Source organism: Bos mutus, chromosome 3 (assembly GCF_027580195.1).
Source record: "Bos mutus isolate GX-2022 chromosome 3, NWIPB_WYAK_1.1, whole genome shotgun sequence".
Classification (NCBI taxonomy): domain Eukaryota; kingdom Metazoa; phylum Chordata; class Mammalia; order Artiodactyla; family Bovidae; genus Bos; species Bos mutus.
The window spans coordinates 16256292-16281114 of record NC_091619.1 but is presented as its reverse complement, the minus strand read 5'-3'; the positions used below and the strand labels follow the sequence as shown (position 1 = coordinate 16281114).

Genomic DNA, 24823 nt, shown 5'->3' with positions numbered 1-24823 from the left:
AAAAATTGTAAGGAATGCATTTTATAGTGGCTATTTTAGAGTAGTAGGATAATAATTACTTATTTCCTTTATTATTTCTTTAATTTTTATCTCTGTAGGTATTTTTTTAACACAGTTGTAGATTCACATGCAGTTAAAAGAAATAATAGAGATCTTTTGCATTTACTTAGCATTTCACTTTGACTTTTCACTTTCATGCATTGGAGAAGGAAATGGCAGCCCACTCCAGCGTTCTTGCCTGGAGAATCCCAGGGATGGGGGAGCCTGGTGGGCTGCCGTCTATGGGGTCGCACAGAGTTGGACACGACTGAAGCGACTTAGCAGCAGCAGCAGCAGCAGCATTCCTCAGTGGTAACATCTTACAAAACCATAATGCACTGTCACAACCAGGATAGTGACATCAATACAGCCAAGATATAGACTGTTTCCATCACTACAAAGATTCTTCAGCTTCCCATTTTAGAGTCACACCCTCTTCCTTTCCACCTCCTTCTTCTCCCTAACTCTCGAACCCCTTTGCCTGTGCTCTGTTTCTGTAATTTTGTCCTTTCAAGACTATTAGATACATGGAATCATATAGTATGTAACCTTTTGTGATTGGCTTCTTTCATTAAGCTTAATTCTTGGGAAATTGATGTTGCATGCGTCAGTAATTAGTTCCTTTTTATTGCTGAATAGTAAGCATTCCATGTTTAATCATTCACTTACTGAAGGGCATCCAGGTTGTTTCTGGTTTTGGGGTATTACAAGTAAAGCTGCTATAAGCATTAGCGTGCAAGTTTTTAAAAAATGTTTATGTATTTTTAAGTGGAGGATAATTGCTTTACAATACTGTGTTGGTTTCTGCCATACATAACATGAATCAGCCATTGGTATACATATGTCCCCTGCCTCTTGAACCTTCCTCCCACCTTCCACCTCAAGTGTGCAATTTTTTGTGTGAACGTAAGTCTACGTTTCTTTGTGATAAATGCCCAGGAGTATAATTGCTGGGTCATATGGTGATTGTATGTTTAGTTTTTAAAGAAATTCCAAACTATTTTTCAGAGTGGCTGTGTCACTTTATATTCCCACCAGCAACGTGTGAGTGATCCAGTTTCTCTGCATCCTTGCCAGCATTTGGTGCTGTGGTCTTTGTTTTAGCCATTCTAATAGGTGTGTAATGATATCTCACTGTGGTTTTAATTTGCCTTTCTTTAATGACTAATGATGTTGAACATCTTTTTACATGCTTATTTGCCACCCGTATATTTTCTTCAGTGAAATATCTTTTCATGTCTTTTACCCATGTTCTAACAAAACGTTAGGGAATAAAATCTTTGTATTTATGAGAGATATTAGTTTGTAGTTTTTTGGGTTTTGTTTTCTTTTCAAAATTGTCTTTGGTCTTGGTGCCACAATAAGAATAGCTTTCATAAATGAATTTGAAAGTGTCCTTCCTCTTATTTTCTGGATGAGATTATGTAGAAATAGTATTGGTGCTAATTTTTAAAATACTTCATAGAATTCTCCAGTGGAGTCATCTGGGCCTGGATATTTCTTCTTAGGGAATTTTTTTTTTTTTTTGGCTCTGCCACATGGCTTGTGGGATGTCAGTTCCCCAGCCAGGGACTGAACCCAGGCCATGGCAGTGAAAGCCTGGAATCCTAATGACTAGGTCACCATGGAGCTCCTCTGAGAATTTTAAAATTATGATTTAAATTTCCTTAATAGTTATAAGGCTATTCATATTACCTATATCATATTAGATGAAGAACTTCAGTAGTTCATATTTTTTTGAATAATTGATTCATTTTTCTAAATTGTCAAATTTATGCTCATAGAGTTGTTCATAGTATTACCTTATACTTTTAATACCTTCAAGTTCTGTAGAAATATTGTGTTTCATTCCTGATATTGGTATTTATGTCTCTCTGTTTTCTTCTTTGTCAGTCTTATTTGAAGTTATGAATTTCATTGATCCTTTCAAAGAATAGCTCTTTGTTTCATTGGTTTTTCTCTATTGTTGTTCTGTGTTAAATATTATTTATCCATGCTCTTATTTTTATTAAGGCCTTTTCCCTGCTTGCTTTGAGTTTTGTTTTTTTTTTCCCTAAATTCTTGTAGTGGGAGCTTAAATTATTGATTTGAGACTTTCTTTTCATCTAATACATACATTTAGTGCTATGAATTTCCCTCTCTTTAAAGGGAGTTTCTCTTGCTTTCCCTCTCTAAAGAACTACTTTAGCTATATCCCACAAATGTTGATGTTTTGGTTTTTCATTTTCATTCAGTTCAGCGATTTTTAAAAATTTCCTTTGACAGTGTCTTTTTGACCCAAAGATTATTTAGAAGTATGTTGTTCAGTTGCCTAGTGTTTGGAAAATTTCCCATTATCCTTCTGCTATTTATTTCTGGTTTGAATCCATTGTGGTCATATAACGTCCTCTGTATGATTTCAGTTCTTTCAAATTTGTTGAGCTTTTTCATAGTCCAGATTATGGTCTGTCTTAGTATGTGTTCCATAGATCCATGAAAACAATGTGTATTCTGCTGCTGTTGGGTGGAGTATTCTGTAAATGTTGATTAGATCTTGCTGGTTGATGGTGTTGTTGAGTTCTTATATATTCTCGATAATTTCCCCCGCCCCAATTGCTCTGTCAGTTGTTGAGGGATAGGTATTGAAGTCTCTAACTATAATTGTGGATTTGTTCTATTAGGTTTTGTTTCACATATTTTGCAGCTTGGTGTTTGGTGAATATACATTTGGGATTGCTCTGTCTTCTGTGTGGATTACATTACGTAACGTCGTTTTCTATTTATGGTAATTCTCTTTGCTCTGAAGTCTACTTCTATCTACTTCATCTGATATTAACATAGCACTCCTGCTTTCCTTTGATTAATATTTGCATGATATATCTTTTCCCATTCTTTTACTTCAACCAGTCTATATTTTTATATTTAAAGTATTGAATATGTTTCTTATAGACAGCATGTAATGAGTCATTTTAAAAAATCTATTCTGCCAACCTGCTTTTTATTTTTTGGTTGTGGTTGTACAGCTTACTGGATCTTAGTTTCCCAGTCAGGGGTCTAGCCTGGGGGAAAGTATGGAGTCCTAACCATCGGACCAGCAGGGAATTCCTGCCAATCTGTATTTAAGTGATGTATTTAGACTGTGTACATTTAGTGTAATTATTGGTATGGTAAGCCTGCTATTTTATTTTTGTTTGTTGTTTGTTTTCTTTGTCTTTCAGCCATTATTTCTTTCAGCAAGTTGAGTACTTCTTCAACTTTCTTTCTTGTCTCCAACTGAGATTCTGATGACACAAATAGAGGAGATGACCTCTCAAGGCCCAAATCCAGACTAGTCTGTGCTCTTCCAGTTAAAATGCCATGGCTGAACCCAGGATGTGGCAGTGAAAGCATCAAATCCTAACCATTGGACCATCAGAGACTATGCTTTAATCAAAGTGCATGCCTGTGTACTGCGGAAAAGAGTTAGCAGCCACTTTGGCTATTTTGGGCTTCACTGGTGGTTGAGTTGGTAAAGAATCCGCCTGCAATGCAGGATACCTGGGTTCGATCCCTGGGTTGGGAAAATCCCCTGGAGAAGGGAATGGCTACCCACTCCAGTATTCTGGCCTGGAGAATTCCATGGACTGTATACTCCTTGGGGTCACAAAGTTGGACACAAGTGAGTGACTTTCACTTTCACTTGGCTATTTTGAAATCATTTCTTCTTTTTTTGTAATGTTCTCTTGACCTAGATGTCGTGGAACACTCACTACGCATTCAGATAAGGCTTACCTTTGTTAGGGGCTGTGGCAGACAGCTGCCCACAAGGAGTTAACAGAAGATCACATGGCTCACAAATAAGTGAGAGGCACTTGCCACCAGAGGCCTTGTGAAGCAGAGGGAGCACAGGGAAGAGAGTATGTGTTTCCCGCAGGATGTAGGGAAGTGTCATGGAAGATGTGGCAGTTGAATGCAAACTCTTGAGGGACTCACAGGTGCCCCTGGTGAAAATAAGAAGAAAGAACAGTTAGGCAAAGGAAATTAAGAGAATGAAGTTACTAAAGTAGGAAAGCATGGGGCATTTTGGACCAGGGGCAGTGAAGACCAGTGACAGCAGAGGCGAATTGACTCAGATTGTAGAGAGCCTTAAAAGCCACACTAAGGGTCTGGGTTTTATTTGATAGGAATTAAGGACTTCCGTGGTGGCTTAGATGGTAAAGCGTCTGTCTACAATGAGGGAGATCCGGGTTTGATCCCTGGGTCAGGAAGATACTCTGGAGAAGGAAATGGCAACCCACTCCAATACTATTGCCTGGGAAATCCCATGGACGGAGGAGCCTGATAGACTACAGTCCATGGGGTTGCAAAGAGTCGGACATGACTGAGCGACTTCACTCACTCACTCAAGTGTTTTTGTAAAAGCTAGCTACATTGCCAGGTTTGGTAAGTCTTAAGGGCCATATGGGAGTGTCTTCAAACTTTCTTGTATTTGGGCTTGTTCCAAGAACTGGGAAGAGGCTAATATTTGAATACTTACCTCTTATGTGGCTTTCCCAATGGCTCTGCTGGTAAAGAATCTACCTGCAGTACAGCAGACACAAGAGACTTGGGCTCCATCCCTGGTTTAGCAAGGTACCTGGAGAAGGAACTAGCAACCCACTCCAGTATTCTTGTCTGGAGAATCCCATGGACAGAGGAGCCTAGCAGGCTACAGTCCATGGGGTCTCAAGGAGTCAGACATGACTGAGTGACTAAGCATACACTCTTAAGTGGCAGAGAACAACCTCCATATATTTTCAGTTAATCTTAAACAAAAAAGCTAGTAGTTGGATGGTAGTGTTTCCATTTTATAGGGTGAACACAGGGTATCTGATTACAGAGGCTGATTACTTCTCCACCCATTTGTTCTTTCTTGTGGAGGAAGATCTGTTGCCTCCCAGAGAAGCTTCTCCCAGCTTTCTGGGCAGAGTCTATTCTTTCTTCCTCCTGTCACTCCATCAGATATTTGGAAGGTTAGGAGGATTCCTCAAAACTGTTAAGAGTTCAGTTAAGTTCATTTGCTCAGTCATGTCTGACTCTTTGTGACCCCATGAACCACAGCACACCATGCTTCCCTGTCCATCACCAACTCCCAGAATTTACCCAAACTCATGTCCATTGAGTTGGTGATGCCATCTAACAATCTCATCCTCAGTCGTCCCCTTCTCCTCCTGCCCTCAATCTTTCCCAACATCAGGGTCTTTTCAAATGAGTCAGCTCTTTGCATCAGGTGGCCAAAATATTGGAGTTTCAGCTTCAACATCAGTCCTTCCAATGAACACCCAGGACTGATTTCCTTTAGGATGAACTGGGTGGATCTCCTTGCAGTCCAAGGGACTCTCAAGAGTCTTCTCCAACACCACAGTTCAAAAGCATCAATTCTTTGGTGCTCAGCTTTCTTTATAGTCCAACTCTCACATCCATACATGACTAGAGGAAAAACCATAGCCTTGACTAGATGGACCTTTGTTGACAAAGTAGTCTCTGCTTTTTAATATGTTGTCTAGGTTGATCATAACTTTCCTTCCAAGGAGTAAGCGTCTTTTAATTTCATGGCTGCAATCACCATCTGCAGTGATTTTGGAGCCCCAAAAATATAAAGTCAGCCACGGTTTCTACTGTTTCCCCATCTATTTCCCATGAAGTGATGGGACTAGATGCCATGATCTTAGTTTTCTGAATGTTGAGCTTTAAGCCAACTTTTTCACTCTCTTCTTTCACTTTCATCAAGAGGTTCTTTAGTTCTTCTTCACTTTCTGCCATAACGGTGGTGTCATCTGCATATCTGAGGTTATTGATATTTCTCCTGGCAATCTTGATTCCAGCTTGTGCTTCTTCCAGCCCAGCATTTCTCATGATGTACTCTGCATATAAGTTAAATAAGCAGAGTGACAATATACAGCCTTGACGTACTCCTTTTCTTATTTGGAACCAGTCTGTTGTTCCATGTCCAGTTCTAACTGTTGCTTCCTGACCTGCATATAGGTTTCTCAAGAGGCAAGTCAGGTGGTCTGGTATTCCCATCTCTTTCAGAATTTTCCACAGTTTATTGTGATCCACACAGTCAAAGGCTTTGGCATAGTCAATAAAGCAGAAATAGATGTTTTTCTGGAACTCACTTGCGTTTTCCATGATCCAGTGGATGTTGGCAGTTTGATCTCTGGTTCCTCTGCCTTTTCTCAAACCAGCTTGAATATCAGGAAGTTCACGGTTCACATATTGCTGAAGCCTGACTTGGAGAATTTTGAGCATTACTTTACTAGCGTGTAAAATTAGTGCAATTGTGTGGTAGTTTGAGCATTCTTTGGCATTGCCTTTCTTTGGGATTGGAATGAAAACTGACCTTTTCCAGTCCTGTGGTCACTGCTGAGTTTTCCAAATTTGCTGGCATATTGAGTGCAGCACTTTCACAGCATCATCTTTTAGGATTTGAAATAGCTCAACTGGAATTCCATCACCTCCACTATCTTTGTAGTGATGCTTCCTAAGGCCCACTTGACTTCACATTCCAGGATGTCTGGCTCTAGGTGAGTGATCACACCATCGTGATTATCTGGATCATGAAGATCTTTTTTGTACAGTTCTTCTGTGTATTCTTGCCACCTCTTCTTAATATCTTCAGCTTCTGTTAGGTCCATACCATTTCTGTCCTTTATTGAGCCCATCTTTACATGAAATGTTCCCCTGTTATCTCTAATTTTCTTGAAGAGACCTCTAGTCTTTCCTAGTCTGTTGTTTTCCTCTATTTCTTTGCATTGATCACTGAAGAAGGCTTTCTTATCTCTCCTTGCTATTCTTTGGAACTCTGTATTCAAATGGGTATGCTGCTGCTGCTGCTGCTAAGTCACTTCAGTTATGTCCGACTCTGTGTGACCCCATAGACGGCAGCCCATCAGGCTCCCCCGTCCCTGAGATCCTCCAGGCAAGAACACTGGAGTGGGTCGCCATTGCCTTCTCCAATGCGTGAAAGTGAAGAGTGAAAGTGAAGTCGCTCAGTCATGTCTGACTCTTCACGACCCCATGGACTGCAGCCCACCAGGCTCCTCTGTCCATGGGATTTTCCAGGCAAGAGTACTGGAGTGTGGTGCCATTGCCTTCTCCATCAAATGGGTATTTCTTTCCTTTTCTCCTTTGCTTTTCGCTTTTCTTCTTTTCACAGCTATTTGTAAGGCCTCCTCAGACAACCATTTTGCTGTTTCTCATTTCTTTTTCTTGGGGATGGTCTTGATCCCTGTCTCCTGTACAATGTCATGAATCTCTGTCCGTAGTTCATCAGGCACTCTGTCTATGAGATCTAGTCCCTTAAATCTTTTTCTCACTTCCACTGTATAATCATAAGGGATTTGATTTAGGTCATACCTGAATGATCTAGTGGTTTTCCCCACTTTCTTCAGTTTAAGTCTGAATTTGGCAATAAGGAGTTCATGATCTGAGCCACAGTCAGCTCCTGATCTTATTTTTGCTGAGTGTATAGAGCCTCTCCACCTTTGGTTGCAAAGAATATAATCACTCTGATTTCGGTGTTGACCATCTGGTGATGTCCATGTGTAGCGTCTTCTCTTGTGTTGTTGGAAGAGGGTGTTTGCTATGACCAGTGCATTCTCTTGGCAAAACTCTTATTAGCCTTTGCCCTGCTTCATTCTGTACTCCAAGGCCAAATTTGCCTGTTACCCCAGGTATTTCTTGACTTCCTACTTTTGCATTCCAGTCCCCTATAATGAAAAGGACATCTTTTTTGGGTGTTAGTTCTAAAAGGTCTTGTAAGTCTTCATAGAACCATTCAACTTCAGCTTCTTCAGCATTACTGATCGGGGCATAGACTTGGATTACCGTGTTATTGAATGGTTTGCCTTGGAAATGAACAGAGATCATTCTGTCATTTTTGAGATTGCATCCAAGTACTGCATTTTGGACTCTTTTGACTATGATGGCTACTCCATTTCTTCTAAGGGATTCCTGCCCACAGTAGTAGATATAATGGTCATCTGAGTTAAATTCACCCTTTCCAGTCCAACTTAGTTTGCTGATTCCTAGAATTTCGATGTTCACTCTTGCCATCTCCTGTTTGACCACTTCCATATTGCCTTGATTCATGGACCTGACATTCCAGGTTCCTATGCAATATTGCTCTTTACAGCATCGGACCTTGCTTCTATCACCAGTCACATCCACAACTGGGTATTGTTTTTGCTTTGGCTCCATCCCTTCCTTCTTTCTGGAGTTATTTCTCCACTGATCTCCAGTAGCATATTGGGCTCCTACTGACCTGGGGAGTTCCTCTTTCAGTATCCTATCATTTTGCCTTTTCATACTTAGTTCATGGGGTTCTCAAGGCAAGAATACTGAAGTGGTTTGCCATTCCCTTCTCCAGTGGACCACATTCTGTCAGACCTCTCCACCATGACCCATCCATCTTGGGTGGCCCCACACAGCATGGCTTAATTTCCTTGAGTTTGACAAACTGTGGTCCGTGTGATCAGATTGGCTAGTTGTCTGTGATTGTGGTTTCAGTCTGTCTGCCCTCTGATGCGCTCTCTCAGCGCCTACCGTCTTACTGGGGTTTCTCTTACCTTGGACGTGGGGTGTCTCTTCACAGCTGCTCCAGCAAAGCGCCGCTGCTGCTCCATTCTTTCTTCCTCCTGTCGCTCCATCAGATATTTGAAAGGTTAGGAGGATTCCTCAAAACTGTTAAGAGTAAGATGATATTTATACTTCTGGACCTCATGGCAGGGTATGACCAGATGACCTGAAAGTCACTTTTGTCTTGGCTAGTTCAGCACCCATCTTCCCATCATTAGCTGCGAGAGGCATGTACTCCTCTTTATGCTGTTATAATATCAAATATGGAAGGAGCCTTAGAGATACTTAGTTCAACCCTTATTTTTCTAGTGAGATACACGGATCCAGAGTTGCTAAGCCTCTTGTCTACCTGTACGTGTTACACGGGTTAGTGGCAGGGTTTGGTGCATTCTGCCTTGCTGATCCTCTCTCAATGTTGTTATCTCCCCAGATCTCCAGCCCCCCACTTTTCCCTCTTCTTGCATGTTTTCCCCCTCAGGTTTTCTATTTTCCTCACAATGAAAAGAAGGTTTTTAAACCTTCTTTAAGTTATGAAAGAACACCTGCTTCTTCCTTTGAAATTAGGCTGATCTACTGTATCGCCTGCTTTCTTCTGGATAATTTCTGTGTGGCTCATAGAAATAGGGGTTTGGATTCAGGTACCTTCCTATGATTTGGTTCAGGAAAGATATCCTAGTCTTGTAAAGGGAATCAGTAACTTCCTGGGTGGATGTCAGGTGCAGAAGTTCTGAACTGGGGATGACCAATCCAGGGATGCCTTCTGAACAGTGGGGAAAGGAGAACGCACACAATGTGCTGTGTGAAGAACACTGTCAGAGTCCCTGGAGACATCCTCATCACCCAAGAGTGAACTGACCTTGGGCAAGCTGATGTACCTCTCTGACCTCAGCTTTTCTTGTCTATGAAATGGCAATAATAAAACCCACTCTACAGGACTGGCAAAAGTGCATGTGTACTGATAGTAGACTGTAAAGTGAGAGATTATTGTTGCTGTGATTGTCATTATTAGGGCAGCGTGGACGTGCTCAGGCTGACTCTCCAGAGTGAACTGACAGGAGATGAACTTGAACGCATAGCCCAGAAGGTATCGAGATTGCTGGTGGAGCGAGGCCTCCTCGTCTCCGCCAGTTCTCCTTCCTTGCTGCTGACCCCTCAGCCCAGTGCTGGCTGGAACCGTCTCCTCTGCTGCCTGGGAGCATCTCCTTTCAGACAAAGCCAGCCGACCTCAGCATCGTGCCTTGCTTTGGGGATGTAGAGGCCCCCATTACAATTAAAACTAACCTGCAATTTCAACTAATTCTCCCATCCTGTGTTCTTGCTGCTGCTGCATTCATCCTGTGGCTTCGGGTTGAGGTTCTGAAATGAATTTTTGCAGGGAAACATTGGACTAACCCTTCAAGTCTTTTGAGCAGCAGTTCTGCATTGGTTGAGGGGCAGAAGTTCAGTGCTGGTCGTATGGTTTCTGATCCACTTTTCTTTCCCTCTCTCTGGCAGGCGGGCAGGAAGACCTATGCCATGGTGTCCAGCCGCTCAACTAGTCATTCTCTGGCCTCAGAACTGGTGGAGTCCAATGATGGACACGAAGAGATCATTAAGGTAGGCTTAGTTCACTTTCATGGTTTCTCCCTCCTCTCTTTCTCCCTGCAGACACAGGAGAGGAAATGGCTGCCTTCACCAAAGGGCCTTGTGGTTTGACTGGGAAGAACCAGATCTGTGATACTAGTTCTTGGCTGTCTGTCTCCTGGAAAGATCTTAATTAACACCAGGAGATCACAATCAGGCTATGGTGGCTCTAGTGCCACCTGGCACTCGGCAGGGGAATGGATGAGATGGCCTTTCCAGGTGCTTGTCTACTGTCTGTATTCATGTCAGCTGCTGAAAACTGTGGAGACAGGTAAAAAGTGTGTTTACGGAACTTATTTTTTTTTTTTAATTGAAATAATTTTTGTTTAATTAAGGCAATTAAAACAATTTAAAAAAATTAAAAGTTTCTTTTCTAAAAACAACTTTTTGAGATGTAATTCACATACCATACAATTAACTCAGTTAAAGTGTACAATTCAGTAGTTTTTGATATATTCATAGAGTTGTGCAGCCATCACCACTACTAATTTCAGAACTTTTTCAGTCACTCCTTCTAGCCCCTGGTGATCACCACAGTTCTATCAGTACCTTCTGTCTCTATGGATTTGTCCTTTCTAGACATTTTATATGGAGAAGGAAATGGCAACCCACTCCAGTGTTCTTGCCTGGAGAATCCCATGGACGGAGAAGCCTGGTGGGCTGCAGTCAATGGGGTCGCACAGAGTCGGACACAGCTGAAGTGACTTAGCAGCAGCAGACATTTCATATGGGCTTCCCTGGTGGCTCAGAGGTTAAAGCATCTGCCTGCAATATGGGAGACCTGGGTTCAATCCTGGGTCGGAAAGATCCGCTGGAGAAGGAAATGGCAACCCACTCCAGTATTCTTGCCTGGAGAATCGCATGGACGGAGGAGCCTGGTGGGCTACAGTCCATGGGGTTGCAAAGAGTCGGACACAACTGAGTGACTTCACTTCACTTCAGACATTTTATATAAATGGACTCACAACACAGCATGTGGCCTTTTGTGTCTGGCTTCTTTCATTTAGCAGAGTATTTTCAGGGATCAGCCATATTGTAACATACATCAGTACTCACTGCTTTTAATGGCTGAATCATATTCCCTTGAATGAATATATTATATTTTGTTACCCATTCATCAATTGATGGGCATTTGGGTTGTTTCTACTCTCTGGCTTTTATGAATGATGCTGCTTTGAATATTCATGTACAAGTTTTTAGGTGAACATGTGTTTTCAATTCTCTTGGTATATACCTAGCAGTAGTGAAATTGCTAGGTCATATGGTAATTCTATATTTATATTTAATCTTTTGAGAAACTACCAGACATTTTTCCAAAGCATTTGCTCTATTTTGTATTCCCACCAGTTATATATGTGGGTTTCAATTTCTGTATATCCTCATTAACACTTGTTATTATCCATTTTTTTTGATTATTGCCATCCTAGTGGATGTGAAGTAGTGTCCTATGGTGGTTTTAATTTGCATTTCCCTAATGACATCTTTTCATATGCTTATTGCCTGTTTGTATATCTTCGTTGGAAAAATATTTATTCAAATCCTTTGCTCTTTAAAAATCCAATTGTGCTTTAATTGTTACAGTGTAAGTGTTCTTTTATATATTCCAGATAGTAAGTGCTTATCAGATAAATGTTCTGGAAAAAATTTTAAATTTTTTCCCATTCTGTGGTTTTTTTTTTTTTTTTTCTTTCTTGATGATGTCCTTTGAAACAAAAATTTTTAATTTGTTGAAATCCAATTTATATATATTTTTTCTTTTGTTACTGTGCTTTTTTTAAAAATTATTTTATTGAAGTATATATAGTTGATTGACAGTGTTTTGTTAATTTCTAGCATACAGCATGATCTTTTTAATTTTTCCTCCCTTTTCGTAAAGGACAGAGCAGAGAAGTATCTGATCCCTTTATGTATGTATGTATCCACGTATATATGCATTTGTGTACTTATGTGTTTATTTTATTATTCTTGTGCCACCTAATCACTTTTTGGCTTTTCTTGGAGCTTTCATGCGTAACCCTCTTTAGCTGGAAGCTAATAACGTCCAGCAAGTCATTTCCAGCAACATTAAAAAAAAAATCCAGTAAGAATGCAAGAGTCTGATGCTACTTGCAGCAAGTAACTATTTCTCTGTTAATTACGTTGTTCTAATCTTTTTTTTTTAATTTTTTTTAATTTAATTTTATTTTTAAAACTTTACATAATTGTATTAGTTTTGCCAAATATCAAAATGAATCCGCCACAGGTATACATGTGTTCCCCGTCCTGAACCCTCCTCCCTCCTCCCTCCCCATACCATCCCTCTGGGTCGTCCCAGTGCACTAGCCCCAAGCATCCAGTATCGTGCATTGAACCTGGACTGGCATCTCGTTTCATACATGATATTTTACATGTTTCAATGCCATTCTCCCAAATCTTCCCATCCTCTCCCTCTCCCACAGAGTCCATAAGACTGTTCTATACATCAGTGTCTCTTTTGCTGTCTCGTACACAGGGTTATTGTTACCATCTTTCTAAATTCCATATATATGCGTTAGTATACTGTATTGGTGTTTTTCCTTCTGGCTTACTTCACTCTGTATAATAGGCTCCAGTTTCATCCACCTCATTAGAACTGATTCAAATGTATTCTTTTTAATGGCTGAGTAATACTCCATTGTGTATATGTACTATAGCTTTCTTATCCATTCATCTGCCGATAGACATCTAGGTTGCTTCCATGTCCTGGCTATTATAAACAGTGCTGCTATGAACATTGTTACTGTGCTTTTGGTATTGTATCTAAGAAGACTTTGCCTAACCAAAGGTCACAAAGACTTATCCCCATACTTTCTTCAGAGAGTTATAGTTTTAGCTCTTATGCATAGGTCTATGATCCATTTGGGTTAATTTTTGTGTATGATGTGACTTCTTTTTTTTTTTTTTTTGCACACTGATCAGGACTTTATTTAAAAATTAGCAAACAATACTGTAGAAACATTGATATGTAAATTTCTAAAACGCTGCATCTTAAATTTAGTTGGCAAAGACCACATTTAGCTATAAGCATGTTTAGTCTTCCATGTAGAAACAAGATACTAAACTGTAAAAAAAAAAAAAGCTTCCTATTGTTTGAAAATACCAGTTTAAGTAGAGGACTGTAAAAATGCATAGATTTTTAATGAAAGAATTGACCGTACAAGAGTACTCCCCTTTCACAGTATTCCTTTTTACTTCATATGTGAGTTATTGGTTATGCTGTAGGATTTAACTGTCACAGCACTAAAAGGCAACTATTTAGGGAAGAGGCAGGAAAAGGAAAAAGGAATGTATGTAAGGCAATAGTTCCTTTAGGTACAATAAGCATAATAGTGTTTTAGGAAGACAAGATAAAAATTACTCAAGGCTAGCTTGGTTCTCACTGAATAAAAACAATGGGCTAAATACTGAGCTCCTCTGTGAATCTAATAATCAATGCCTTGGTCACCATACTGGTAATCTCTGGGGTAGTCATCTTGGTACTCGCCATGATATTCATTGGGGTATTCTGCCTGATAATCACTATCACTGATTTCTGACCCATTGGTTCCTGTTCCTTGGCTTCCGTTGTGAATGACAGGTTCTGTGGGAGCAGCACAGTATTTGGGATCATACACTTGCCGCCCAAGCCCATACACACTCATTCCTTTCTGGGAAGCGACTTTGTTGGTACCCATCTGTAGGGAAATCATCGAGTTGTCCACGGGTTGTAATGTTAGCTTCTGATCGTAGATGTCTCTTCGGGTACCCGGTGCTAACATTCCCGCCTGGCTGGCTCCTTTGTTGGTGCCCATTTGCAGGCTAATTGTGGTCTGATCAAAAGGTTTGTCAGTTTGCATTTTGGGATCATAAAGGTGCCTCCTCGTCCCATAGGCTGTCATACCTGCTTGGCTGGCGCATTTGTTGGTTCCCATCTGCAAACCAATTACACTCTGGCGAGCTTTTAATTTTCCTTCATCAAAACGTCTTGTTTGTTTTTCTGCATACTTAACTCCAATGTCAATGGTTGTATGGAATCCTTTTGTTTTGGCCAGACCTGCTAGGGCCACCAACGTAGTCTGAACCTGGATCATGTTTCCATTCTCAAAAAGATCATTTGCTTCAAATATGTCATGTGGCTTCATGCCATAAGCCTGAATAGCTTTAATAAAGTTGCCGATATTCTCCAACTGAGGCCAGTTTAATGAGGACTCATTGACTTTCTTCACTGAGCCTGGCTGTAGCTTGTTTATGAGTTCGCAGAGGATAATGCCATCTTTCAAGCCCAGCTGGAAGTTGGCGCCAATGCTCATGCCTGTCACCTCTTCTATCCAATTGCGGAGATCTTCTTCTGCCTGATGATCATACTTGGAAGCAATCTTGTTCTTGACCTCGGCCGAAAGCCCATAGGAAGGGCCCTTGTTGAAGTGGGTCATGATGATTCGCGCGGTGGGAAGAGGTTGAGTTCGGGTCCGGGGGTTTCTTGCACTCGGTTTCCCCGCTCCTGACCCCGAAGAGTGGCCGCACTACAAGATGCTCAGAGCTCGCTCTCCTGGGCGGCGCAGGAGTCGCCGGGAAGCGGCGGCGGGACGCGCGCGGTGCCTCGGCTACTCGGTCGAGCGTCCCCCAGACGCTCCCGCTCGGCTCCGGAGTCCCGCACGAACTCTACTTCATTTTTTTGCACATGATGTCTGTTTTTACCAGCCTCGGTTGTTGAAAAGACTGTTACTTGGCACACTTGTCAAAAATCAGTTGACAAAAATCAAAGTATGTAATTATTACTTCTGGACATTTTGTATACCATTGATCTATGTGTTTATCCTATATCAGCCCCATGCTGTCTTGACTTCTGTAGCTTTGTAGTAATTTCCATACGAATTTTAGGATTAGTTTGTCAGTTTCTGCAAAGAAACCAGCTTGGATCTTCATAAGAATTGTGTTGAATTTGTAGTTCAGTTTGGGGAGTATTGCCATCTTAGCAATATTAAGTTTTCTAATCCATGAAAATAGGATGTTTGTTCACTTTTTAAGGTCTTCTCTTATTTCCTGTTCTGTAATTTCTTGCCTCTGTTATGTTCTATAATTTTAAGAATGCAGGTTTTGAACTTTGTTAAATTTATTTCTAGATTTTTTTTCTTTTGGATTGTTCATTGCTATTAATAGTGTATAGAAATATAACTTTTTTTCATATATTGTACTTGTATCCTACAACCTTGCTGAATTCATTTATTTGTTCTAACAGTTTCTTATTGAATTCCTTAGGTTATTCTGTATGCATGATCTTGTTATTTATGAATAGTTTTACCCTATCCAACCTGTATACTTTCAATTAATTTTTTTTATTCAAAGTCATTACATGGCCTTTACGTGGCCATTACATTACCACCCCCAATTCTATTAATATAATCATTGTTAACATTTTATTGTGTATCCTCTCAGACATTTTCCTATACGTTTGTATTTTTAAAAAATTGTATTGTATATTTATACTACAATTTGCTTGCCTCCCTTTAATGGTAGTTTATAATATCTTCTGTATCCATAAATGACTTCATAGTATTCTAATATACACATACCCTATAATTTCTTTAATCCCCTATTGTTGAACATTTTGTCTATTTCTACTTTTTGCAGCCATAAATGATATTTTGTCAAGTATATATATTACTAACTTGTGTATGTTTTATAGTATAAATAATAAAGAAATATTTTCTCAGTTGTAAAAAAGTCAAGCATGGTGTACAGAGAAAAATGTGTAAATCCCCTTTACAATTCCCTTTTCATGAGTTTACATGTATATATGTAAGTATCTATACTAGTTTTTAGCTCAATTTATTTCATTAGGATAAATTTCCAGAAATAGCTTTGATAGGTCAAAGAGTAAATATAGTTTTAAGTCTTCTGATCAGAACCACCAAATTACCACCCAGAAAGGCGGTGACAATTTACCCTCCCACCAGCAGTGTAAGGGTCGGACACGTCTGAGCCACTGAACAGAACAGCAGTGTATGAGGCTACCTGTGTGGAGTTAATTTAACTGGAGGTTTCTTTTCTTTTTCTAAAATTTTTATTGAAGTATAGCTGATTTACAATGATGTGTTAGTTTCAGCAAAGTGATTCAGTTACAGATATCTTTTTCAGATTCGTTTCCCTTATAGATTATTACAAAATATTGAGCATAGCTCCCTGTGCTGTATCGTAGGTCCTTGTTGTTTATCCATTTTATATATACTAGTGTATATATGTTAATCCCAACCTCCTAGTTTATCCTTCCCCCCTTCTCCTTTGCTAACCATAAGTTTGTTTTCTGTCTGCAGGTCAATTTCTATATTGTATATAAATTCATTTGTATCATTTTATTTTTCTAATTTTCACATGTAAGTGATCTCATGTGATATTTTTCTGGCTTATTCCATTTAGTATGATAATCTCTGGGTTCATCCATGTTGTTGCAAATGGCATTATTTCATTCTTTTTTATGACTGAGTCATATTTTATTGTGTGTGTGTATGTACCTACCACCTCCTTTTCCCCCCAGTTTTTGTGTATTTATTTAGTTTTGGCTGTGCTGGGTCTTTGTTGCTACTTGGGCTTTTCTCTAGTCGTGGCAGGCAGGGGCTACTCTCTAGCTGTGGTTCGTGGGATTCTCACTGCGGTGTCTTCTCTTGTCGTGAAGCACAGGCTCTAGTATGTGAGGGCTTCAGTAGTTGTGGCACGTGGGCTCTAGGGCACAGGCTCAGTAGTTGTGGCACACGAGCTTAGTTGCTCCGTGGCATGTGGGATCGTCCTGGATCAGGAATTAAACCTGTGTCTCCTGAATTAGCAGGCAGATTCTTTACCACTGAGCCACCAGGGAAGCTCCTGTACCACATCTTTTGTATCTGTTCATCTGTCAATGGACATTTAGGTTACTTCCACTGGAGATTTCTTAATTAGTGTTGTTTTCCTTATTTCAGGTGTACTTGAAGGGGAGGTCTGGAGATAAGATGATCCATGAGAAGAATATTAACCAGCTGAAGAGTGAGGTCCAGTATATCCAGGAGGTGGGCACCCTTTCCCTTTGTGGAAATGACCAAAGTCGTTTCTCTAAACCTCACATTTTTTGCCTCCCTTCTTTCATAGGTTCTGATTTTCTCCCTTCTGCTTCCTTCATATCTCCAAAGTGCCACCATGCCCCCTCATGTGTTAATATCATTTCTGACCCTTCCATTAATCAATAAATACTTATTAAGCACCATACACCTAGCGCTGTCCCCCAGTCATCCTATCTAAAGTGCCAGCCTTGCTTCCTCACTTTCCTTAAGCCTTAACCTGTCTCGTATTTCTTCTTGGCACTTGTGGCCGTAACATATCACATTGGGTTGTGTGTCTCCCCAACTGGAAAGTTAAATACACCAAGACAGGATTTTTTTATTATTTTGTTGCTTCTGTAGGAGAGACTGGACTCCAGCCCCACTTGAGTAGAGTCTCTGCTTTCCCAGCCAGCCCTGAGAACAGTACTTGACTCATCAGAGTATGGGCTGGGAAAGGGCGCAGAGGTGGGTGAGTTGTTGTGCTCTCTTTCCCGAAGCTAAAGCCTCTTGCCCTCTCCTCCCAGGCCAGGAACTGCTTGCAGAAGCTCCGGGAGGATATAAGTAGCAAACTTGACAGAGATCCAGGAGATTCTGTCCATAAACAGGAGATACAGGTAATAAGAAATGGTTCACAGTCGGGTCCAAACTGAGGAGGTGGAGTTGTGCCATTTACCGGTCACCCATTGGTTACCAAATCTAATGCCAGTACTGGGAAAGTTGAGAATACAGGTGATGCTGGCTTCTCTGAGCATTCACACCTTGTTAGGGCTCTCCAGAAGATAGACACTTGTATTCACACATGTCAGCCTATATATAAGCACACCTGTCCCTAAAATATGTACAAAAGAAATTGAATTTATATCAATAAAATTATCATTCAATTAATGGCAAGCCATCTTGTCCCTTCCCCCTATAAATCCAAACTTCTTGTAAGTTGATCTTGCTTAATTTGGTGATGCTTGTGGTATAAATTGGAAGTCTTGGTCCTGGCCTGTTACTGTGTGTGTCTAGAGCTATCTCTACCCTAGCACAGGAAGCTTCTCCAGGTGAGAGTTCATTCTCGCACCCTCGTCTCTGTGCCCACACCCCAGTCCAGGGTCTGGGATGCACAAAGTGAAAACAGCTCAGTCATGTCTGACTCTTTGCAACCCCATGGCCTGTACAGTCCATGGAATTCTCCAGCCCAGAATACTGGAGCGGGTAGCTGTTCCCTTCTCGAGGGGATCTTCCCAACCCAGGGATCAAACCCAGGTCTCCCACATTGCAGGCGGATTCTTTGCCAGCTGAGCCACCAGGGATGCACAAGGTCATCAGTAAATGTTCGTTGGACCACACTGATTGGAGAATCCTTCTTGGCATGGATGATCCTGGGATCCTGCTTTTTAGTCCTTCAAAAATTTGAGGATAGAAATATCCCCAGGAGAGCAGAACTGTCTCTTCCATGAGTTCACCCTCATCCTCTCTTAGATTCCGGGCAGTGTCTCCTTCGTCTGCTTTCAGTTTGGGTGGGGTGGTTCTTCTCCAGTAGCCCCTGCCTTCGTTCTCCTAAGGGGAACAAGTGACCTAGAGCCAGCACAGTTACCCTTCACCTTGGGCACGTGCCAGGCTTGTGTGGTGGACACCCCCTAATTCACTTTGCTTTGGCTCCAGGTAAGACTTTCACTGCCTGAGCTCACATCTGGCTGGTGGGAGGTGCTTTGTTTTGTGATTGAAGAGCCTAATGTGCGCAGAGCCCAGAAGTCCAGGGCCCTTGTTTATATAAACCAGCAGTCATATGATGACTAATTAGGCTTTGGGTTGGAAAGAAAGGCAGCAAACTCCGCTTCCCCGTTTGATTTATGTTTTGTCAAACCTTGTCTGGATCCCCGAGGGGCAAGGGAAACTCTGTTTATGGCAGGCAGCTGCTTGTGTTTCCTGGGCTTCGGGGAATGGGCCGGCACATTTTCCAGTCTGCTGAAAGGTTTTAGCCTGGGGTTTCCTTCCTCCTCCTGATGAGGCTCAGGTATTTTCTCTCAAGGCTGTGCGTGTTTCTCCACTCCCTCTTTTCTCCATTTTCCTACAGAGCACTAGACGTCTTTTCTTTTCTTTCCTCCCTTCTTTTTCTTTCCCTCTTCCTCTCCCCCCACTCCTCCTTTTCCCTTTTAATCTTTCTAAGATTTGAACTCTTAGAAAAATAATATTTCAAGATATCACGTAATATGGTTTATATGGAATCTTTAAAAAGTGATACAAATAAACTTATATACAAAATAGAAATAGACCCACAGACATATAGAACAAACTTATGGTTACAAAAGGGGAAAGGAGAAGAGGGATACATTAGAAGTTTGGGATTACACACATACACACTACTCTATATCCCTGGAGGGGAGGACATGGCAACCCACTCCAGTATTCTTGCCTGGAGAATCCCATAGACAGAGGAGCCTGCTGGGCTGCAGTCCATGGGGTCGCAAAGAGTTGGCCATAACTGAGTGACTAAACAACAACAGCTATTTTCACTACCAATTTGATTTTTCTTTGAACAGGTGGTGCTAGAAAAGCCAAATGGCCTTAGTGAAGGTCCCCTGACCACGTATAGCAGCCCACCCGAGGTAGGTAACAGAGAAAGTAGTGGCAACTACTGGTTAGCCAAGAGGCAGGAAATACACCTTCCTTATCTTTTTGTTTATTGCTTGCTCTCTCTGTCTCACTAAATATGAAAGTGATGTTTACTGGCTGTAAAAATGCAAACAAAGGAGAAACATATGAAGCAGAAATTCTGCTTCCCCAGTTCCACTCCTTGTAAATACCCATGGTTAACAGAAGTGGGTAGGTCCTTTTATTTATTTATTTTTTTGGCTGTACTGCATGGCTTATGGGATCTTCGTTCTCTGACCAGGGATCAAACCTGCGCCCTCCTCAGTGAAAGTGCAGAGTCCTAATTGGACCGTCAGGGAATTCCCATGGGTGGGTCCCTTTAGAGCAGTGCTCACCGTTTGTTATTATGATGGCCTTGGGAGCTTTAAAGGATGCAGTACCTGTGTGCTGTCCCTAGAGACTGTAATTTGATGGATCTGAGATGTGGCCTATGCATCGGGACTTAAAAAATTTTTTTTTGACCATGCATGCCACGTAGCATGCAGGATCTTAGTTCCTGACCAGGGATCAAAACTTCACCCCCTCAGTGGAAGCAGGGAATCTTAACCATTGGACCCCCAGGGAAGTTCTACATTAGGACTTTCAAAAGCTCTTCACTTGATTCTAATATTTAGCCTGTTCTATTAGTTCTAATATTTCTAGTTTAAAGTTCTAGAGTGTTTTTCTGTACATAGGCATCCATATTTAAGAGCTATATGTGTTTGTGTGTGTGTGTATGTGTATACACTAATATATAGACATGCATCATATATATATATATATAAATATATGTATATAATATGCACATGCTTTTTACAAATACGGGATTGTGATAAATAATACATTATTTCTTCTTGTTTTTTAATTTTTTTTTAACTGAAGAGTGTAGCCTACTTTCCATGTTAGTACATGTAAATCTAGGGCTTCCCTAATGACTCAGAGGTAAAGAATCTGCCTGCAATGCAGGAGACACAGGTTTGATCCTTGGGTTGGGAAGATCCCCTGGAGAAGGAAAAGGCACCCTACTCCAGTACTCTTGCCTGGGAAGCCCCATGGACAGTGGAGCCTGGCAGGCTACAGTCCGCGGGGTTGCAAAGAGCTGGACATGACTGAGCAAGTAAACAACAACGATATACAAATCTGTCTCATTCTTTTCAATAACAACATAGTATTTTTAATCTCCCCCCAGCTTTATTAAAGTATAATTGACAAACACATGGCTATACTTTTTTTAAAAATGACTTTTGTTGTTATATTTTTTGTGATTATGTAATAATACAAGACATGCATACTGTAGAAAATTAGGGAAATTCAGAAACATAGAAAAAGTTGAAAGAAGAAAAAGATATCAACTGTAATCTACCCAGAGAAAAATCAGTTTGGTGAACTTGCCTTTGTTTTCCCTTCAGTGCAAATATATATTTACGATATTGAGATTAGACCATCTGTAGCAGTTCTTTGTTCTTGTTTCTTGGGCGGTTATTTTTTGTGTTGGGTGTGTTTGGCCCTCAAGTGCAGAGCTGACTCAGACCTTCCCTTCAGTTCAGGGCTCGTTATCATCACTGGGCCCACAGAGGCCTCTCACTGCTTCAGCTTTTTTTTTTTTTTTGGTCTACCTGACCGAAAGGTGCTCACTCTAACATATTTAATATATAATTTAAATATGCCTATTAAGTATGTTTTTAATTTTCAGAATAGACTTGCGCTCTATTTGTTTTTTCCTTTTTCATCCAACACCATATGTTTTAGGGCTCTGTTTACATTGCTGTGTTAAAATCAGTTTTCTTGTCTTTAGCTCCTACATGTAAAATTGTATAACTCCCTTTTATTCTCTTCATACTGTATCATGAAATTTTTCCATGTCATCAAAGAGTCTTACAAGAATGACATTTGGATGAATCTTTTTTTTAATGAATTGTTTTAGCTGCCCCAAGTCTTGATCTTTATTTGCTGCATGCAAACTCTTACTTGTGACATGTGAGATCTAGTTCCCTGACCAGGGATTAAACCTGGGCCCCTGCATTGGGAGCACAGAGTCTTAGCCACTGGACCACCAGGGAAGTCACTCATGGCTGGATTGGGAATGTTGTGATTCTAGCCACTCACTTTAGATGTGCAGTTTGGATTTTTTCCTTCCCCTGAGTCACCATATTTGGCAAATATGCTGTTAGCAACAAGTTATAGTAACACCTGGCACTATCTGTTCAGCCTTTCTTCTTCCAAGCTCCAAGATATTATCTGACTTAGTTTTGAGGCAGCCTTGAAGGCAGGGTGTGGTAAGGAGTCTTCTCCATTTCCCAGTTAGAGAAGCAAGGCCCACAGGACTCAGTGATAACACACCGCCTGGGACACTGTCCTCTCTTCCCCCGCTGAGCTCTGTGCTCTGGTTTGAAGGTGCTGCTGCCTCCCACTGTGCAAGGCAGGGAGAGATTCTTCTGCCAGACTCGAGGGAGCTGGTAACTGAAGTGTGGCAGAAATGGAGACGAGCTCCTACACGCCAACTCAGCCCTAACCACCCCCAGTTTGGGTGTGTCTGGGGGAGACAGTAACCTCAATGAGACACCTTTTCCTACACCGCATCTGATTCCTGGATTCATTGGGTCTTTTGCCCTAAGCTGCCCATCTGTCAGTAACCCTTAATCTGCTGATCTCTGTGCTCAGCACAGAGAACCACAAAAGATATGGCTCTTGGGCTGTGCCCCTCTTGACCAGCATGGCACAGCCCTTGCCCTTGGGGACTGAAGTCTAAAGAGGATCATGGTCCCTGCTCTCAGAGGGCTCTAGTCTGGTGGAAAAGTAGGACACACACGTGAAGATGGCATAAACATACCTGGTCATCAGTCCATTGACAAGTATATAAAAGCTACTGTAGTGTGTCCTAAAATACTGAGGTGACTGGAAGCTGCTGCTGCTAAGTCGCTTCAGTCGTGTCCGGCTCTGTGCGACCCCAAAGACGGCAGCCCACCAGGCTTCCCCGTCCCTGGGATTCTCCAGGCAAGAACACTGGAGTGGGTTGCCATTTCCTTCTCCAGTGCATGAAAGTGAAAAGTGAAAGTGAAGTTGCTCAGTCGTGTCCGACTCCTAGCGACCCCATGGACTGCAGCCTACCAGGCTCCTCCATCCATGGGATTTTCCAGGCAAGAGTACTGGAGTGGGGTGCCATTGCCTTCTCCGGATTGGAAGCTAGTTGAGTTCTTTAGGGTACGAGTGTGTTTTCATATGAATAACTTAGAATGCTTGGGTGCCTAAGACTGACTAACTTTACTCCCTTATGCGATGTAAATTCCTTCATGAGGGTGGTCTGGGCCAGTCGGTCTAACAAGTGTTTATTATGGGGCGACCTTGTCTTACCAAGTCACATAGTGGCTTCACCTTCTCGTCCCTCTCCTGGCTATAGGTGGACACCCATATAAATGAAGATGTTGAGAGCTTGAGGAAGACGGTTCAGGACTTGCTTGTCAAGCTGCAGGAAGCTGAGCGGCAGCACCAGTCAGACTGTTCGGCTTTTAAGGTGAGATTTGGGATTTGAGGAGAAAGTGCCCTGAGGGCAGGGCCACTGGCTGCAGGTGCAGATGAATTTCCTCCTGGCTGGCGTGCCATCAATCAACTGGAAAGGCTGGGTTTGGTGGCCCGGGGCACTTCCTGTCAGCTTTGCCCTTTCTTGGATATTTATAGTTTTTGCTGTCCGAAGCTAGCCCATAGTTTGAAGGTCAGCTTTTGAGTCTCTGCTCTACTGGAGTGGAGAAATGGCACTGATTTAGGAGAGCAGGTAATTCAGAAGTCCTTTCTGTCAATCCGTGGGAAGAACTGCTGGGCTGGATGTGCCATGCAGGCAAGGATTGTTGCTGTAAAGTTCACCACTGCGTCCCCAGTGTCTGGGACAATTCTAGGCATCAGGTGGGTGCCTCTTAAGTGTGAATGGGATGCATGGATGGATTGGTGTGGTCTTAAGAAGAAATGTGCCTGTGGAATCAGGAAACTTTAGATCAGGTCTTGGCTTTACTACACAGAGCTCTGTGATTTTTTTTTTTTAATTGAAGTATAATTTATTAACAGTGTTTTAAGTGAAAGCGAAGTCACTCAGTCGTGTCTGACTCTTTGTGACCCCGTGGATAGTAGCCTATGAGGTTCCTCCATCCATGGAATTTTCTAGGCAAGAATACTGGAGTACGTTGTCATTTCCTTCTCCAGCAGATCTTCCCCACCCAGGGATTGAAGTCGGGTCTCCAGCATTGCAAGCAGACGATTTTACTGTCTGAGTCACCAGGGAAGCTCCCCAATAGTGTTTTAAGTGTACAGCAAAGTGATTCAGTTACACACACACACACATATATATATTCTTTTTCAGCTTCTTTTCTATTATAGGTTATTATAAGATATTGAATGTTCCTGTGCTATATAGTAGGCCCTTGTTTATCTGTTTTATATATAGTTAGTGTGTATCTGTTAATCTCAAATTCATCCTTCTCCCCACCCAGAGCTCTGTAACCTTGAGTATCTCAATTATTGTTATAAAAGGTTATTATAGAAGATTTTAAAAATACAGAAGTCTATATTTATAAAACCCCTTCCTCAACTATTGAAAGTGTGTGAGGTGTTCCATGCTTTCCAGAAAATTCCTGGGGTAAAAGATGAGGTACGCAAGACGAACGCAGAGCAGTTTTCCTAGTGCTCTGGGTGAGAGGAACCATTCCGTATCAGTCATAAATAAGTAATGATAGGATTCTGCCCTGCCCAGGCTTGCCTGGGGCTGACGGAAGGAGAACTCCCAGCCTGAACTCTTCTCTTCCATGGACTAAAGAGAGAGGATTTTTGAGAGATGTTTTGAGGGTGTGGACCTAAGGTAGTGAGAGTGATTAACTGCCTCAAGAGTAGTTAAAGTCTTATCTGGGTAATTT

At 41.5% G+C, this 24823-nt stretch overlaps 1 protein-coding gene, 1 non-coding gene and 1 pseudogene across 6 annotated transcripts in view; 1 reads left to right on the top strand and 2 right to left on the bottom strand.

Moving 5' to 3' along the window:
- The window catches only part of TUFT1 (tuftelin 1), a 50317-nt gene that overhangs the window by 15383 nt on the left and 10111 nt on the right, over window positions 1-24823 (top strand). Inside the window, exons 2-8 of one of the 5 annotated variants that reach the window (XM_070367084.1) lie at window positions 3237-3676; window positions 9626-9700; window positions 10111-10212; window positions 17190-17276; window positions 17831-17920; window positions 19835-19900; window positions 23323-23436. In XM_070367084.1, coding sequence (XP_070223185.1) covers window positions 3545-3676; window positions 9626-9700; window positions 10111-10212; window positions 17190-17276; window positions 17831-17920; window positions 19835-19900; window positions 23323-23436 — 666 coding nt within the window. In that variant the 5' untranslated portion in view covers window positions 3237-3544. The remainder of the gene's footprint in view (window positions 1-3236; window positions 3677-9625; window positions 9701-10110; window positions 10213-17189; window positions 17277-17830; window positions 17921-19834; window positions 19901-23322; window positions 23437-24823) is intronic. The other 4 variants (XM_005894960.3, XM_070367086.1, XM_070367085.1 and 1 more) reach the window with 4 other exon arrangements.
- Window positions 13145-14909, bottom strand: LOC138987189 (calponin-3 pseudogene; annotated as a pseudogene).
- On the bottom strand, window positions 21914-21985 carry TRNAG-CCC (transfer RNA glycine (anticodon CCC)). Its single transcript has one exon. It is a non-coding gene; the product is annotated as a tRNA-Gly (tRNA).